General features: G+C 38.7%; 2 protein-coding genes across 2 annotated transcripts in view; one reads left to right on the forward strand and one right to left on the reverse strand.

Annotated features, from left to right (window-relative positions):
- aven (apoptosis, caspase activation inhibitor) overlaps positions 1–15,608 on the forward strand; it is a 42,543-nt gene extending 26,935 nt beyond the window's left edge. Inside the window, exons 3-6 of the mRNA XM_026143508.2 lie at positions 12,397–12,467; positions 12,734–12,829; positions 13,259–13,568; positions 14,973–15,608. Of these exons, the coding sequence (XP_025999293.1) occupies positions 12,397–12,467; positions 12,734–12,829; positions 13,259–13,568; positions 14,973–15,130 (635 nt within the window). The 3' untranslated portion in view covers positions 15,131–15,608. The remainder of the gene's footprint in view (positions 1–12,396; positions 12,468–12,733; positions 12,830–13,258; positions 13,569–14,972) is intronic.
- ryr3 (ryanodine receptor 3) overlaps positions 15,473–18,160 on the reverse strand; it is a 112,173-nt gene continuing 109,485 nt past the window's right edge. Inside the window, exon 106 of the mRNA XM_026143503.2 lies at positions 15,473–16,618. Within this exon, the coding sequence (XP_025999288.2) occupies positions 16,523–16,618 (96 nt within the window). The 3' untranslated portion in view covers positions 15,473–16,522. The remainder of the gene's footprint in view (positions 16,619–18,160) is intronic.

The following is an 18,160-nucleotide window of genomic DNA, read 5'->3' on the forward strand; positions in this document are numbered from 1 at the left end:
ACATGATTCTCCTTATGCTGCTGAGAATATAGCCCAGAAGAAGCAGATAGTATAGCTTTTATTTTGGAAAGAGACATTTCTCTGTAATAAACTCTCTTTTCCAAAGATGAGTGATTCCTCAATCAGATACAGGGCTTGCAATATCGCTAGCCCAACGTCCCAGGGCTAGCGATTTTTTCAGTCGGGCTACCAAAATCTATCTCTTCCCTGCCCGTCGGGCTATTGTAGGAAGGAAAAATATATGTCAATGCTTTTGCATTCTTTCAGAAATGTAGCTGGGTAATTATGTCATTGGCATCGGTGAGCCACTGTCAATATGTGACATATTGAAATCGCGTTTGAATTTGCGCTTGTTTTTTGCGTTCACTTTGCAATCGTGCGAACTGTGTATAGAGAGCGACAGCACTGATCTGTGAGTGATGATAATTTGTGCACCAATTCCTCTGACATGGTCTTATTAATCGTTAGCTTACTATGCAAACATGACAAGTGAAATCTCCCGCAGCTTAAACATGTGAGAGGTTGATCGCGCAGAGAATCGCTGAGCTTATGTGAGTGCGTGTGTAAAAGCAGCAGGATATATATTTGACTACGATGACCTGGATGACTGAGAACCTGTCATGTCTGAGTGTGGGCAGGCAGGAAGGGAGGACCCAAAATGCAGGACTCACTGAGGCGGAAGTAATTCAAAACACACAGCTTTATTGCTGGTAAGAAGCAGAACAGAAAAACACTAACTAAACTGGAAGAACGGAATAAGTAGGCAGGAAGGCTGGCTGGCAAACGGAGCACACAGAGGAAGCGAGGGTGAACAGACGTTAACGATGCGACACCGAGTAGGGGAAGACACAGACACTAAATACAAGAGGTGAACGGAGCAAAGAGGAAACAGCTGGGAGACACGGCTGACGTTGATTACACTGACGAGACAGGGAGAGCACAAAGCTGAACGCACTGACAAAGGACACAGACCTACAAAATAGAACAGGAAGCACACGCCAGACAGAGACAGACTCGTAAACAGGCATAATGACATCATGGACAAACAGAGGGACATATGGGCAGAGAAGACTAAGCACAGGCAACCTAAACCAAACATAAGGGCAAGATAACAAACCTAAACCAGAAATAATCATCATCGTCATCAACAGCATCATCAGATAACTAAAGAATCAGAATATAATTGTAATCAAAACAGTATCACCAGAGAATAACTAATCCATGATGCAAAATTAAACCAAAACATAAGAAACTCAAAATGCTGGGTCGACCCGACCCAGGACCGTGACAGAACCTTCACAGACAGATATATATTTTAGTTCTGCTGAGCCAAATAAGACAGGTCAGGGTGAAGAAGTGACAGCCAAAGAAAAGCTTACCACAAAACGGAGAAGTTATGACAAATCAGACTATAAGGCAAAAAGAAAGTGCAGCTTTATGGTTTCATGGACAAAAGAATTTCTGTGGCTGCAATATGACGAGCTAAATAACCAGGGCTGCACATAAGTGGTCCGCAGGTGCGCATTCACTGTCAAAATAAAAAACACGCACAAGGGTTAGGGTTAAATTTAAAAACTGTACTTTTGAGTTAAAATATATATTTATAATTTTAATAAATGACAAATTAAGAAGGCATGAACATTTTTTTTGTATCGAAAAAATATCGAACCGTGACACCAAAGTATCGAACCGAACCGTGAATTTTGTGTATCGTTGCACCCCTAATATATATATATATGTGTATATGTGTATATATATATATGTGTATATGTGTATATATATATATGTGTATATGTGTATATATATATATGTGTATATGTGTATATATATATATGTGTATATATGTATATATATAAAGAAATGCCAGTAATGCCGTGCCTGTGAGGAAAAGCTTAATATTTTAGAACTGAACTAAACAAAAAGACGTATCAGTTTGTCGTACTTACAGATCTCTTTCTCAGGTTTTTGTTCATTTTATTTAATTTCCTGCGATTTTTTTTTTAGATTCTTATTGACAGCAGATTGAGACATCTAAAATATTATCTGATGAACCTGATAAATCATTTGCTTGTTTATGATAACCGGCCAATTTCTTGCACAGCTTTTTTTTTTTTTTATTATTGGTCTTGGTGAGGCTCTGTGGCTCTTTTATACATTTTGAACCAATTTGAAATCAGTTCTAGCAGTGCACCCAGCTGAGTGGGATTAGTGTATAAGTAGAACGAAATACCTTGTTGCAGGAACATTTTGTATTGCTTTGTTTTGCAAGACAATACTACCATTTTTAACACATCCGGTGGCTCTAAAGACATTCCCCGGCCAGTTTGATTTACCAGAATCACAGCTACCAAAGACATGATGCATGGTGCTTTTTTATCAAGAATGAAAAAAGTGAATGGAAGTTAATTAAGTTGTGGTTAAAAAGAACAAACTCTCAGAGGGGAAGCAAATTAGAGAGCTCATTAGTCACATTACTAAAGCTGAGTAAAAACTGATAAAATGTAAAACCCTCCTAAACACCAACAAACTGAATAAGTACACATTTGCAGCCTTTGTTCAGTATTCTTCTTAAGTTAGCAGATCTTGGTATCTAACTCACGATACCAGCATGTTTGGTTGATTGATTAAACTAAACATATTGACTATTGATGTTTGCCCTTCGGTTCAAGTGTATTGTTGCCCCCAGCTATTCCCCAAGCAGTATCGAAGTTGAAGTTATGGATTTTGAAACGTGTTGGCTGCAGCGGTAGGGCGAAATTTTTACTTTCAGGGTGAAAGTTCTTCAATCCGATTTCACCTTTTTCACTGGTACCTACATAACTCAACTCAATTTTTAGAGGTTTCCATTAGGTGATAATACCTGGTACCAAGTGCTTATTTAATTTTTTTAGGACCTTCTGTGCCAATCTGAAAATGGGACATTTACAGACTGCATGCCACAGATTGGTCGGTCCATGGCATCGCTCAATGAGTCATGAGAACGTCTCCTTCACAGAAATCAAATGAGGCAAATGGCTGCAAACAAACAACACCGGTTCAATGATCACCATACCATCACCTTGATGTCATCCATTGTTGTGGCATGTGTCGCATCCAAATGACATCATGCGACTTTCGGCCATGTTGCTATAATGACCCTAAGCACACTGAGGTGGTCCTCAATTGTAATGGAAAATGATCAAAGCCATCAATAGAGTAGAGCTGAGTAGGTACAAGTGAAAGAGTGGCACTTCATCAACCATTTGCCAACCTTTAGGGGAATTCACATTTTACTCTTGTGACTGGTGGTTGGCAGATTGTCACCGACCAGTCTCTAAGCTTGCTCAACTGGGGCCTAATTCAGCACCACTGCTAATGGAGCTACAAACTAGGGACTCATTCCTTGTTTGAGTTTGAGTTGAGAGTTGTGCAATAGAACATGTAGAAGTTTCCACTCCTGTGTCCAACACATTTGTCGTGAGCTACCTACTGCATTTTATTATTCTCTGATTCCGCCACACTTTCCCCCTCGTTTGTTTGGTTTGCCTTCCTGATTGTTTTGCTTGCCAGTTTTGGCAGTGTACAGGTGTTGGAATGAAAATTTTAACATTGTGCCAAACCTTAGATACCACTGTTACCATGGGCAACTATCACGATATTGTGACATGATGTTTTTTCCCCACTTCTGCTACAGAAGTAATGATTCACCTCTGTGGCAGGATATAATTTGTCATGTTGCATTATGCAGTAAGCCTACCCTCACCGATATCTGTGGACAAAATACCTGCCACTGAACATTATGACCTTCATGGAAGATAATGTATTGCTAAGTGGATGTTTTATCAGAGTATACTTTTTTCCCTTGTTTTTAGCACAACTTCACCAATTTCCCAAAGCGCATGAAGGACAAAAGTGCTACATTAGAGTTACTGAAATGATCCGTCTGTCCTAAAAAGGAGATTTTCTTTACAGATTATAAAACATACTCAATCTCCTCAAATACAGCTACAACGTCTTGTAAGCATGTGAACGTATAGAGTGGTTATGAGATTGAAATGTCCTACAGGAGAACAATCCTGTGTGTTCTCCAACTGCATCCACATTTTATAAAAATATGAAAAAAACAGCACTTACTGTTACCTAATAACGTCCATGAAAGAAAGTGATGGGATAATTAAACTAGATTCACATCAAATGCTAAATGTGATTGATGAGTTTTGCAGAGAAGTGCTCGAGCTTGAGCCTCTTACCTCCAAACAAGCCAAAGAAAATACATTCCTAATGAGAACGAAGCCTCGAGTGGATTGGAGCTCTTCTGATATGACTTTGACATAAACACAGCCTCGCACAATAACCATTAAAAGTTAAGAGTAAATAGCTTCGGCCCTCTTTATTGTCTCGCCTGGTTTGCTCGGGATTTTAATTGCAATTAGCGCAGACAGTGATTTATCGACGCGTAGTTGGGTTTCAGCGCCATGTCATGTTGGGCTAATTGGTTTGGTTAAAAAGGCGTGACAGGGAGCATGCTGGAGGTGCTGGGGCTCTCAGAAAGACAATCAGCTTCACACATCGCAAATTGGAGTTTCTCTAAACGGTATTTCCTGCACATTTTCTGTAATCTGTGCATCTCATTTTTCACCCTTTTAGATGTCATTTTTTCCTCTTCCTTCAGCCCTCTTCTCTTATTTCTTTACTTAGATTTCCCATTCTGTCTGTCTCCCTTAGCACTGTCAAAGACATATCACATGGGATTTGTCACTGTTATAATAATAACAACACTCAGTTGCTCTTAAGTTTTTTATGAGTTGCCTTGCTTTATCTCCTCTCTTATCAAGTGAGGATCTGCCACGACAGCCAGTTTAAAAGAGAAGTAATCATTCACTGATCACACTACATTACTCTCGTAGCAAATGGAGGCAGAAGGGCGAGCAGGGAATGTGTGTATTCCTCTTCCAGTCACATAAAATGTCAACATTTCACTGCAAGTGTTAGTGGAGACTGAACAGTGGTATTGCATCTCCTTACATATCCCTCCTGTTTCTGTTCAGCCAGTCACTGCTCCAGCAAAGAAGAGTAATCAAGGTTAAGGTGGGACCGCAGTTTTATACAGTGAGCCGATTTTGGTTGGTGAAGAGGACTATATACATAAGGTGTGGTCCTGTTAACAAGGGTGTGAGTGTTTTGCGTGTCATCTGGTAGGATACCTTGGCTTGCTTAGGCAGATGAGGTAACATCTGGAGGGCCCCACAGAAATCAATACAAGCCAGGACATTTGTGGGCTGTCAACGGGTAGAAGGGATACTGATTATCCCTTAATGCTAGACCACGTTTTAGAATCAGAATCAGAATGGGTTTTATTGCCAAATGTTGAGCAGGTTTACAACATTAGGAAATTGCTGCGGTGCTTAGTGCAAATATACTGTCATATAACGCTTAAATAGACATGAAAATAAAAATAAGAATAAGAATTAAAAGTGCTAAGTAGATAGATATATACATGAGTGCAGGTGGTGAACAGTGCCAAACATGGAATGATGCAGTGAACACAGCGTAGGGTCATGTGTTAGTGGTGGGAACAGTCATACGGTTATTGTTCATGTGTTCAACAGCAGACGGGAAGAAACTGTTCTTGTGGCGAGAGGTTCTGGTGCGAATGGACCGGAGCCTCCTGCCTGAGGGGAGCAGGTCAAACAGACTGTGTCCAGGGTGAGAAGGGTCAGCTGAGATCCGAGCGGCACGCACCAGTGTCCTGGAGGTGTACAGCTCCTGCAGAGATGGGAATCTGCAGCCAATCACCTTCTCAGCAGAGCGCACAACACGCTGCAGTCTCTGTTTGTCCCTGATAGTGGCTCCAGCGTACCACACGGTGATGGAGGAGGTGAGGATGGACTCGATGATTGCAGTGTAGAATTGCATCATCGTCCGTGTTGGCAGGTTGAATTTCTTCAGCTGCCTCAGGAAGTACATCCTCTGCCTAGTTTGATGATTGTCTGTATCTGTGATATTAGTAGCAAGTACTTGGTAACCAGCTACAGAGGATATGTACAGGTTTCGGCATGAAAATATCTTTCAAGTCAGTTCCTTTCGCACTTCTTCTTGTGGTACCCAATCTTGGATCACATTAAAAATGTGAATAATATGCATCACAAAACCAACCACAGTAACCTTGAACATAAAAAAAACATGTTAAGAGTTCAGTTCCAGTTTAACGGGGATCATGGAAATGCCTTCAAATAGTTTGTTTTGCTTAGGCTGTGTGTATCAAGAATACACTTAATATAAAATCATATAAAAGAGAATAAAGAAACAGATTGGAGAAGCTACAAACTAAATGAATAAAGAAATACATTTCAAAGTCCTAAAACACCACTCTCTGATGTGACTTTTAGAAAAGCTGCAGTCTTGTTACAGTTTATACAAATTTCTTCAATTCCTCATTGTGCTTATAACCAGGTGACAGAGAACCAGCGTAGCCTGTCTTTATCATGACTTTACCAAAGCTCGACTGTCACACTGAGCACATCTCAGGAGATGGGTGAAGATGAATAGCGGCGAGGTGAAAGCAGAGTGGCGTTGAGTAGAGCAGGAAAAGAGCAGAGTGGAACAGAAAGGCAGGAGCTAAGCCAACGACAGCGAACAACACATCCCAGATATAAAAGATGAGAGTGGGCCATAGATAGCTCAGCAAAGCTGCGGTTGTGAGCAGAAAACCTCATTTGTTAAAATGGGGTTCAGCCAGCAAGATGTCAAGAGACAGGATACCACATTATACAAAAAGTTACACAATGCCAGTTAAGCCACTTAGCACACGGCATGAGTGAAGCAGTGTTTATTCTCTGAGAATAACTCACCGAGGTTTACTGGCCAGACTTACACACTTAGACAATCATTTGAACTTTGAATTGATCTTTTATCATTTGTGTATAGTGAGGGTATATGTGCTGGCATGGGTTAGGTTCATGGCATTTAACAGAATTTCCACACAGTATGATGAAAAGGTTCCAAAGTTAAATTTATCTTTCACCGATTAAATATAACACAGTAAAACATATCTGGAAAAACAAAACATTGAAGCTGACTAAAAATGTCCTGCAGCTCATTTAATATTTACTCTTGGTTCCCAACAATCACATGGCTATACTTAAATTATTATTATTATTATTTTTTAATGTAACCGTAGACCTCCAAATCACGTAAGTGATCACACGTACCGGTAAGTCCTACCACAGTTCAACAGAAGTATTAACAGTTTTCATACCGTAATAATAGTAGTTATCAATTTTTTGAAAGAATAACTGTAAATACATAAATAAATAAAAGTGTTACACAATCAAAAATAACAATCACATTTATATAAATTTACTGGGTTTGCTTTAGAGGACGGACAATTACCACACCTCTACTTTCATAAATGAATCTACTTTACAGATTAGAAGAAAGCAGAAATCTGATAGAAAAGTGTTACATTAAAGCTAATTCATTTTGCCTAAATTAAGTTTTTAAAATCCTTAATGCTGTAAGTAAAAAAAACAAACAAACAAAAAAAAACCTCACATGGGCATTTATAAAACATAACGTAGCTAATGCTAAATCAAGCCAGAGCTCAGAGCTAGCGACCAACCAGCCTCGGTATCAGCAAACAAAACTATTATGAGGAAAATCATTTATTTATTTAGAGTGTAAAAAGAAAAAAAAAGGTAGACATATAAACATACTGGTAAATGATCTAACTTATTGCAATTTGGGGGAAAGTAAAGTTTAATAATATATTTTAATATGAAAATAACATTTTAAATTTAGGAAAAAGTTTATTTTTGTTTGTATATGCTGTCAGTTACAGGCAGGGGAAAAAAGGAAACTGGCCTACAAAATTGTAATCAGTGCATCTCTGTAAGTAGCTTTTAGAGTGAACAGCAACATATAGGTTTGGTATATTACTTTAGTTGTTTAATCTGAAAAGAAAATTAAATTAAAAAAAAAGCTTCATGAAGTTTGGTTGATCAGAAATACTTTCTCCGTCTGGAACCTGAAAGGTCCTTTTCCTCTCTGAAAACGTCAAAACTCAAACCGTTTACAGCACTGAGTTTGAGAAACAGTTAATTAAATGCATTTTTTACTATTGATTATTTGAACTTAGTTAAGCCTTTAAAGCATGTTTTCAAGCAAAACTGACTAAATGTTTCCTATTTGTGGATTTTCACTTCTGAAAATACTAAAAAGGCAAAATAATTAATTGACTAATCAATAATTAAGCTCACTGTGGCAGCTTTAGTACAGCTAAACATTTTCAAATGAAGCCCAGATATTATTGTTATATGTGAACTAAATCATAGTACCAGTATTTAGTAAAATACCAGCCATGTTTTTCACACTGCTGGGTGACACATCTGAGGCGGCACATTCCCTGTAGATGTTAGACTCGACTCTGAAAACAGCATCAGGGTACTGAAGTTGAGCAGAAAGGAAAAGTCAGCCTTTTTCATTCTCTTCGTTGTCTCGCTTATATGTCCTCCTCCTCTCTTTTTGTGTCTTATGGAGGTTTGACAGAAGTTTCTCTCATCCCTGCTGGCAGCAGTTGCCATGGTTGTATCAGTGCCTCTGAATTACATGCAATGATATTTCCATGGACACAGATCAGGAGGACACTGGGCTTTGAGATGTAGGAGGGAGGCAGCTTACCAATGTCAGCAGATCTCTGTGTTGGACTGAAGGAGACTGAGTGAACGGGATGTTAAACAGAGAGGAGTAGGAAACAGAAAAGGAGGGAGAGTGCTAACCAGGGACAGTTTTATGTTTTAGTACAAATTTAGCTTTTCAGTTCACCTAAGTTTAGTTTATGCAACAGCCACCTGAAGGTATGGTGGGGTCTCCACAATAATATAGAGAAACCCAATGAGCTGCACTTGGCAAAAGTGGAAAGGTAGAGCTCCCTTTTAACAGGTAGAAACCTTCAGCAGATCAGAGCTCAGGGAGCAGCAGCCATTTCTATGGTGCATTTAGCAGAATATCATCACAGCTGAGCACATGGTGGGGATGGATATTTCCAACTAAGATTACAAGCTTATATGTATATATATCTCACACACACACACACACACACACACACACACACACACACACACACACACACACACACACACACACACACACACACACACACACTTAAATGATACTGGCTCCTTAAATTTTACTGGCATCAGCCCTAAAAACCGTGATGAAAAAATGATAGGAAAAAATTAGGAAAAAATTAAATAATTGGAAATAAAAACAGCAGAAGAACACTTCTAGTTAAAAATAATCCACACATGTCTGAAATGTAGCTCATAAAGGATTTATTTATGCAATTTGGTACATTCTAACATCAGAGATACCATTGCCTCATGGTGGCCTTGCTGGTGAATAACTGATTAAATATAAATTGCTATAATTCCTTAGCAGTTAAAACATTTTTTTAAATCTCATAAATTAAAGCTGATTACTTAATACCAGATCAGTTGTGGTGGCACAGAGACTCAAAGGTAGAAGACACATAAAACAAAGTTCTTCAATGGCATGGCGACATAGCTTTATTTTAAAGGGTCAGTAGACCTGTGTAGTTAGGTGAAGAGTACTTTAAAAAAAATATAAATGATGTAATTAATAGCTAGTTTGAGTTTCAGCTCACAGCTTGGTGATTCAATTCTGGCAGCTGTTTCTTGATCTTATCACTGAGCAATGGTTCCCTCTGATTTAGCAGAATATTTTTAGCAAATGATCATTGATCTGTTTAAGATGCCAGCAGCGATGTGGTTCGATTTCTCGTCTACCAAATCCCGGTCTTATTTTCTCACAGTTTCCCAGTGAAGGGGAAAATCTTTGTCTCAACATAAAGGTACTCTCAAACAGCCGTCACATAAAGCTGACATTCCCATTCCTTTCTTTTAATCCATCTCCGTCACTGTCATTGTAACCTCGGTAATGCTCCTTTTCATAACTCATCTTTATTCACCCTGTTTGACAGCAGGGACTCAGCCTGAAGATAAAAAGCCCTCCTGCATTTTCTCCTTCTTGACCTCCTTTTGCTTCTTGAACGACAAATCACTGACAACTGCAGATGGTGCTAATGGTCACACCTGAAGGCAGAGTGTCCATAATACAATATGCAGAGGGCAGAATAACAAAGTGCGAAGCTGCATCTGACTGCAGCTCTTCTGTCAGATCTCCCACTGACTGTCCATCTGTGTGTGGCAGACTGACCACAGTCTGTGTACTTGAGGCCAGTATCACCTGATTCATTTTCAATATCATACTTTTGTGGTCAACTGATGATTATTGATGATATGTATATAATTTTTTAAATTTTTTTAGAAGTTGCTGAAAACTTCCTGGATCCCAGGGTTGCTTGATTTATCTGTCAATGATTTCAAATGATTTACAAAATTAAGATTTACTATTTCATAACTACACAGAAAAAATATTGTAAAGAAAAGGTCCAACTACAAGCACCACAGTGGCCATAATGCAAGACAGACCCCACTCTTAAGAGCTGTTCTCAAATGCTTTTTACTTCTTAATTAGACATAGGTGTAAAAAACAAAGCAAAATACAAATAATTTATATCCTTAGTTTTTCTACAAGGCTGCATGGCAACTGCTTTCAAAAAGGTCTGTTTTTATTGTAATACCTATACTGATTTCTTAAATCTTGTCTCCAGTGACGGAGCCCAGTGCCCATAAAATGATACTTATGCACAAAAAACTAAACTAAAACTAAACATTTTCAAAGAATAAAAACTAAACTAAAAGAAGCAAACGTACTTACTGCAACTTACTGAAATTGAAATTTCAAAATAAAGAAATAAAAATAGAAATAAATAAGAAAATACAAAACCTTAATCATTATTTAACAGATGGAAAATATGGTAATTGCTAATAATTAAACAGCTAATGTTAAGGGTGTACAACATTTATGATTGTTTAATACTGAAATACTTTTGTTGTTGAAATAGAGCTTTAATGACCTCAGAAATATTTTTATTTTTATTTTATGAAGCCCTGGGTTTCAGGCTTTAAGATGTTTTGCCAAGCTTGTTGTGCTGCTGTTCATGTGTTCAGCTGCTAGTGGTGGGAGGGGCTTGAAGCATGCCTGTCTGCAGGGGTGCTCTGTTTTTGTAGCTGTAACATGTTAGTTAGCAACAAGTTGCTGCCAGGTTAACTGCTTCCTTTTCCTCCTTTTACTGTTTATGCTAAGTTGGCTGATTGTATCCTGGTTGCAATGCTTTTAAATGGACATTTACAGGTAAAAAACAGTTGCGTACACAGGAGCCTGCCAGTTGTGCTACTTTTGCATGAAACCTTTTTTTGCTAGCAACCAAGCATATTTTAATCTGTCATCCAGTTCATTTTTTTAGCCAGTATGTAAACTTAAAAGGGTAAAAAGACAAAAAATATAAAGTGTTCTGTTATACCACACTCCCCTCAGCATTCATCCTGTCCCTAATATCTTCTCTGAATAATAATGTGTATAATAAATCAGACAGAACTCTCTCCAAGACCTCTCTCTAGCAGGTGTCTAACCTTGAATTTTCCTTTAAGTGGAATAAAGTTAAAACAAAAACTCCAGAGGGTATAAAGAAGTCTAGTTTAACTTTATTTTTTGATGGTTTTAGCACTTTTTTTTCATTGATTAATTGATGTGTCCTAGTTCTGCTAAGTGTTGCGTTATCTCAGATGAGCTGTTCCTTTTAGGTTATCCCCACATTCTTTACTTCACAAAGGAAGGATGAAAATGTTGTGGGATTTAAGAATATTTAGATTTCAGTTAGAATAAAGAAAGACTTCCATTTTGTAGTGTAAAAATTTCTACAAGCGACCTGTTTTTCCAGCAAAATGACATCCTCCTGGAACATTGTGGAAATAACCACATGCAAAAATGAGGAGCTGTAAGAGTGGTGCTTCACATCTGACATGTGGCCTTGTTGTTCTGGATGCTGTTTTTTGACTCAGGTGCTCCTCGCGCGCTGTGCTACACTCAAACAACAAGTTTCATCTTGACGGTTTTCTCATTTGTTCATCTGTCTGCTGAGTGTGTGGCACCGCTGCTGTGCGCTTATTAATAATACATCCTCAGTGTCTTTGTAGTGACAAGAGCCCTCAGACCGGTAATGCTGCGAAAGCAGACTAGCTCTGCTGTAACGCTCAAACTGATCAAGAGTTTACACAAAGCTTTTGCCTTCCAGAGAAAAACATCGTAGACATTGTGGACATGAAGGCCACTCTGTTGGTTTGTACAAGCTCTGCAGAGGCAGGAGCTGTGTTTGTGTGAAAAAAATACTAAAGTGAATGTGTCTGAGTTTTAGCTTTAACAGATAGTTTGGGGATTACACTGCTGCGGTCATAACGCCAAAACGTTTTGTTTCTGTGCATCGTTTTCTCACAGGGGATTCGTTCACGCATTTCCGGTTTGCAGAAGAAAAAGAATGGGAGATGGACCAGCTTGATATCAGTCAGGTAAAATTATATCACCACCGCTCCTTTTTAAAATTGATTTATGGAGTTTTAAGTCTTTAAAATACACAGCAGTTACAGTTATAAAGAATATTCCGATTAAGATATCAGATTCATACTGTTGTTGTAGTACAGTGTTCATGTGCTTAATGTTGGACAAAAGTTCATCCATTTATTATGAAGACTTTGAATCTGATAGTGCTCTCACTCACCTAAACTCTGTAGATACAAACATTTGTTTGCAGTCTGTGTTCTCATTTGTTCTCCAGATGGCAGGGATTGTTTTGGACCTCCCAGCTCTTACCCAGATTCTTCAAGAAGTGCCTTTGCATCAGAAACTCGACCTGGAGCCCGAGTTGATTCAGGCAAGTGTTAGCTGATGCCCAGCACACTGTGGTTGGGTGTTGTTCGGGAGGTAAACTTTAACCACAAATATGTTTATATGGAGGAATTAGGTTTTCTGTTTTCTGTGAACAAAAGATTTTATTTGCAAATCATTGCATTCATGTATTACATTTTACACAGCATCCCAACTTTTTGGGATTTAGGGTTGCAAGATATGGCATGGAGGCATGTCAGGTTAAAGTAAGTATATATAAAAATAAAACAATAGACTGACCTTTTTGTATTTATTGATACATGTCTGGTTATTTTCACCCAGTAGATTAATACACTGTGTTGATTACCTTCTGAGAAAAAAGAAAATATGGCTTCTGTATCTTTGTGTTTTTCTCAGAGACATGCATGACAAGAGCTGTTTTTTTTTTTTTTTTTTACTTTACCTGATGTTTCAGGTCTCAGCACCAGTAGAGCTGCCCAGTATGACTCTAGCACCTAAACAGGAAGTGCCAAAAATGTCCAAATTCACACCTCCATCCACAGCTTCAAAAAGCCTCAGCATCAGCCAGAAAGTCCCCGTGGATGCAAACCCAGTGGGGGGCTCAGGCTCACAGCTTTCTTCCTCAGCTGCTGCTACTGAGACTCTGGTGGATGATGCTGATGAAGAGCTGGACAACCTGCTCAACTTACAGAAACCAGTGTCAGGTGATGTAGGAAACGAGCCTGTCAGCGGTGCAGAAATGGAGAGCGCTGTTAAAGAGAAGGGCAAGTATATTTAATGATAGTCTGTCCCTGCACGTTGAGCGATGTGTGATAGCCTGGGGGAAATGTAGAAGATTAATGTCGCTCTCGTCTTGTCTTGTCTGTGTGGAGAATAGTAAGCTTCAGTTAGCTTAGTGTAAAGAAAGAAATTCATTAATAATATTATACTGTATATTTACTTTGTCATGCACAACATATATCTTTTTGACAGTTGTGTGAGATCATAATCTTTTAACTGGAAAGAGTAAACAAAACATGGCATGCTAGCAGTTTAACCTTAAAAGTGGCCATTGTGAAACTTTGGGACCTAAAGATTCGATAGCTATAGATCTTAATAGAGTTATTATTATTTTTTATTATTTTGGATTGACTAGTTGTTTTTGTTTTTTTTTAAATTCAGTTTAGTTTCAGCTAATTTGCAGAGTGGATTTTTGTTTTTTTTATTGTTGAAATTGTTTGGTTTTAGTTTAGATTATTGGGCTCATTTTAGCGTTTTTAGTTATTATTGTATGACGGTCATGTGTTGTAGGCAACATTTGGAAAAATCAGTACAGGTATTACAAGAAAAACTGCTTTTTGAAAGCATTTGACTCACCGACATCCAGAGTCTCAATAAACAGCCATCAATGGCTCATTAGGCAAGATGTAATAAAATTGTACCCAACTAAAAAAAAATACTAACACTAAGGATCTTTCCTACATATTTTTATTTTAATTAGTTTTTACCCCTCAGCCGTAAAAAACTGATCGCTTATTATCTTTACCCTGCCAGGCGGTCAGGCAACATGGACCTAAGCATGTAAATACATTTATTTATTTTTTTAAGTATTTATTTTTAACAAAAAACAAAACAAAACAAAAAAACCTACAATTTTAGGATTTTTTTTTTCCCCCCCCACACACACGTGGTGTTAGATTAACTACTAGAGAGATAAGATAAGCTACCAAGGATGTTAACTTCCACCTTTTGTGCTGACAAGTTACTTTGGGCAATGTTTAAAGCCTAATGTTAACGCAAAAAAAATTGAAGACTAAGCAGGTTGTTCTTTACATATTGAAAAATATCCAGCTATTTGCAGTAATAGCTGGATATTTATTAAGCAGCAAATTAAGACATTTTCTTGAAAGCAAATTTTTCAGTTGCACTGAACACTTACCGGCTCATAACTCTGAAACAGAGATTCATACCACAGAAGTATTAATTTTTTTAACACTTAGTATTTTAAATATAATAATGTTACTGAGTTTTAGAGACGCTGGATGGTTGTTGATTTTATGCTTTGCATGATTGCAATATTCACATGTGGTGTAATCAAAGCACAGATAATAAAGTTAAAATTACTTAGCAGAAGGCAAGTTTAGAGGAAAGACTAAAAATATGTCTCCCATCATGTTATTAACCTGCAGAATGTGAGGAAGTGAAAGACGTGACAGCAAAGCCAATAGAAGAGAAGATGATGGAGGTGATGAAGGACAAAGACATCGCACCTCCACAGTCTGCGCCCAGCAAACAGGAAATGACTGAGGAAGACCTGGAGGACTGGCTCGACAGCATGATCTCCTGACCCTCAGGGAACTTGGTCATGGCAGTTCAATCGCTTCAACTTCCATCCTTTGAAAAATTACGTCCACCTGGAAGTTTATGATGCTAAAGTTTGATGCTTCCTCGTTTCACACGGACCTGCCCCCCCCGTGCTGTAAGAGAGGCAATATGTTTTGTTTTGGAGGTGTAAAGGTTGGGACAGTACATCTCGAACATTTGTGAGTGTATGTCAAAACGTTCCTGGAGCACACCCTGTTTCAGAGAGAATTCTCTGTTCCCTGTGAAAGTTTTGACTCTGGAGTGTTTTGCTTCAGAGGATTGGTGACAGACGGGTAGTGAAAGAGGTCACAGACGACACGTTTGGTTCACTGCGTCACTTACTTTATTCATTTTCTTCCCCTCATCAAAAAAGAAGTGCAGTTTACCAAAGCTACTACATACATATAAATGGCCAGACAAGAGCGGGTAACCAGTTTGTCGTCAATAAATTCTCAACCCAAGTTTTGCTGTTTAATTGTCCGTTTGTTGTGGGGTTCCTCTACTGTAGAAACAAGTGCAGGTGGGCAGGACACCACAGTTCAGGAACAAAACCAAACTAAGCAACATTTACACAAGGATCATCTAGATATTATACAACAAATATTTCTTTTTCTTTTTTTTCTTTTTTTTAAATGTAAAAGCCCAAAACTAGCTTTACCTAAATTTGCTTATAGCTAATCCAGAACAGAGCACTGCTTGTGTTAGGAGGGGCAAAAATGATATTTTTTCTCTTTTGCATAGTTTTTTTTTTTTTCCATAAGGCACATCGGCACTTGATAAACACCTAAAGTGAGAGTTGTCTCTGGTCCTGGAAGAACCATCTTCATGTCATCAGACAGGTTTGAACCAGCTTTGAAAGGCAAATCAGGTCTCACTCTTTGGATGTTAACTAGATCATTACTAGCAGCACACATCCATTCACTTGTGGTTTGGGTAGGAAGTGACCGTAACATCCTGGCGCTAATCTAGAAATTGTGCATATTCTGACATTCAGTTGTCATGCTGTAACCCTTCACAATTATCAGATGTCTACAAACAACAAATTGTGCAGCAGGTTGGGGTTAAGCAAGTGAAAAAAGGCAATGTGAATCAGAATTAAAAGAATTATTTGCATAAAAGAGGCGTAGTGGCAGGAGACTATTTCAGTAACAACGAAGAACACGCAAACCCGAAATGTCCAATCGTCAGTTGTAAATTTTAGAGTCGTTATGTTTTGCGTTTGTGTCAGAATTCAGATTTTTTTTTCCTCTTTACATTTTTCGACACTATGACGGTGTGTGTTCTGGTAACAGGGTGAAGTCAAGTTCAATGTCTTTTTTCCAGGTAGAAGCAAAGTGGAGATTGGGGTTCAGAGCAGCAGACGAGGCGACCCGCTCTAACCCAGCTGGTCCTCATATTGCTTACGGAAGCAGTCTCCAGTGGGGAAGAAGTCCCAGCATCTCTCCTGGTACATCTTCCACACGTATGACTCCTGAAAAGGGAAGGGAATGATTTAAAGGGTCCACGGCTGCACATGGTTTTGGTTATACTCATTCACAGATCTTTTTGTACTGTTCGGTCTTGCTGACCTCTGTCCTCAGAAAACTGTTAGGGCCAGATTTACCTACAATCTGCGTCATCACAAAAACCTCCTTTGGCTTTAAGAAGCTACTGTCGTGCTTTTACTAAAGAGGCGCAGAGTCACCTTTGCAAGTCAAAGATGTGGACACAGGTGTTTCTGTGGCTTGCGTTATTGCATGCATGCATGCCAACGTAGAAAAAAGCACATCTTATTTTGAACTTGATGTGGTTGTGATAGTTGCCGCAAGGACTGTTCATTTATTTGAAATGAGAATGGGAGAGTGGGAGAGACTGGGTGCGTATCTTGCACAGGTGGATGCCTCAGAGCTCGGAGTGCAGTGCCAGAATTTCTCCTGGAACTCTGGGTCCCACATGAAATGGATTAACTAATAATCCCAATAGAAGACACATAGATGCATCTTGTTTTAGAGGGAGTGGAGCAGTTTTCAGTGCTTTAAGCTTGGTCACGTTTCTACATAGAGATCAATATATTATACAGACATCTGTTTGTCTTTTATCAACAGTGTACACTTTTTTTTAGACTCCTATATACTCCTACACACCATATTGAAGTATTAATATATTAAAGTGTGTTAGTTTGTTTGATTAATGTCTAAATGTTACGATATGTAATATTGACTATAGTAATTATCTACAGTGTCACACCGCATGCAGAAAATAAAAGCGATGTGCATTAAGCCACATGAACACATATCTAATTTGCCAATCACACGGCAATGACTCAGCAGACAGGGTCAAGACAATTTCTGCTGCAATATTTCGATACTGGTCAGAATTTAGCATAAACAATGTGAAAGTATCCACCCTGTCTCATATCAGTGGGTCAGCCCGATGTTGATGGCTTAATAGTGTGGGAGATATTTTGTTAACACACTTTGGGCCCCTTAAACCAACTAATTTGAACACCACAGCATGCCAGAGTATTAGTGTTAACCATGTCTGCCCCCCCCAATGTGTCACTGACCACAGTGTACTCGTCTTCTAATGGCTGCTATCTAACAGCACATCATGCCATGTCTCAACATCATTTTGAGCTGATTTCTTGAATGTAACAGTGAGTCTAATGTACTGAAATGACCTCTAATGTTATCAGGTCTCAATCTAATCCGGAACTGAGAATTTGAGATTCATATCACGGGCGTGTAGCTGATGCCATCAAGTCAATATGGAACAAAATCTGTTGGCAAAGGAGGGTCCACCTTGGTACTATCAATGTGTACCTAATAAATAGTCTGTGTTCATTGTTATAACAGCAGATCGGCCGTTACGCAGATTACATTTTTATACAGTAGAACAGGATCATGACGCAGCCCTCCTCTTGATGAATCCTGTGCGCCACCTGAGTCTCAGACCTCAGGACCAAACGCAGGCGGCAGTAATTTCTGGCAGAAGATTTCGCCCTTATATGAAAGACGTTCAGTTTGTCTTATTT

The sequence above is a fragment of the Astatotilapia calliptera genome, chromosome 15, assembly GCF_964374335.1.
Source record: "Astatotilapia calliptera chromosome 15, fAstCal68.1, whole genome shotgun sequence".
Lineage (NCBI taxonomy): Eukaryota > Metazoa > Chordata > Actinopteri > Cichliformes > Cichlidae > Astatotilapia > Astatotilapia calliptera.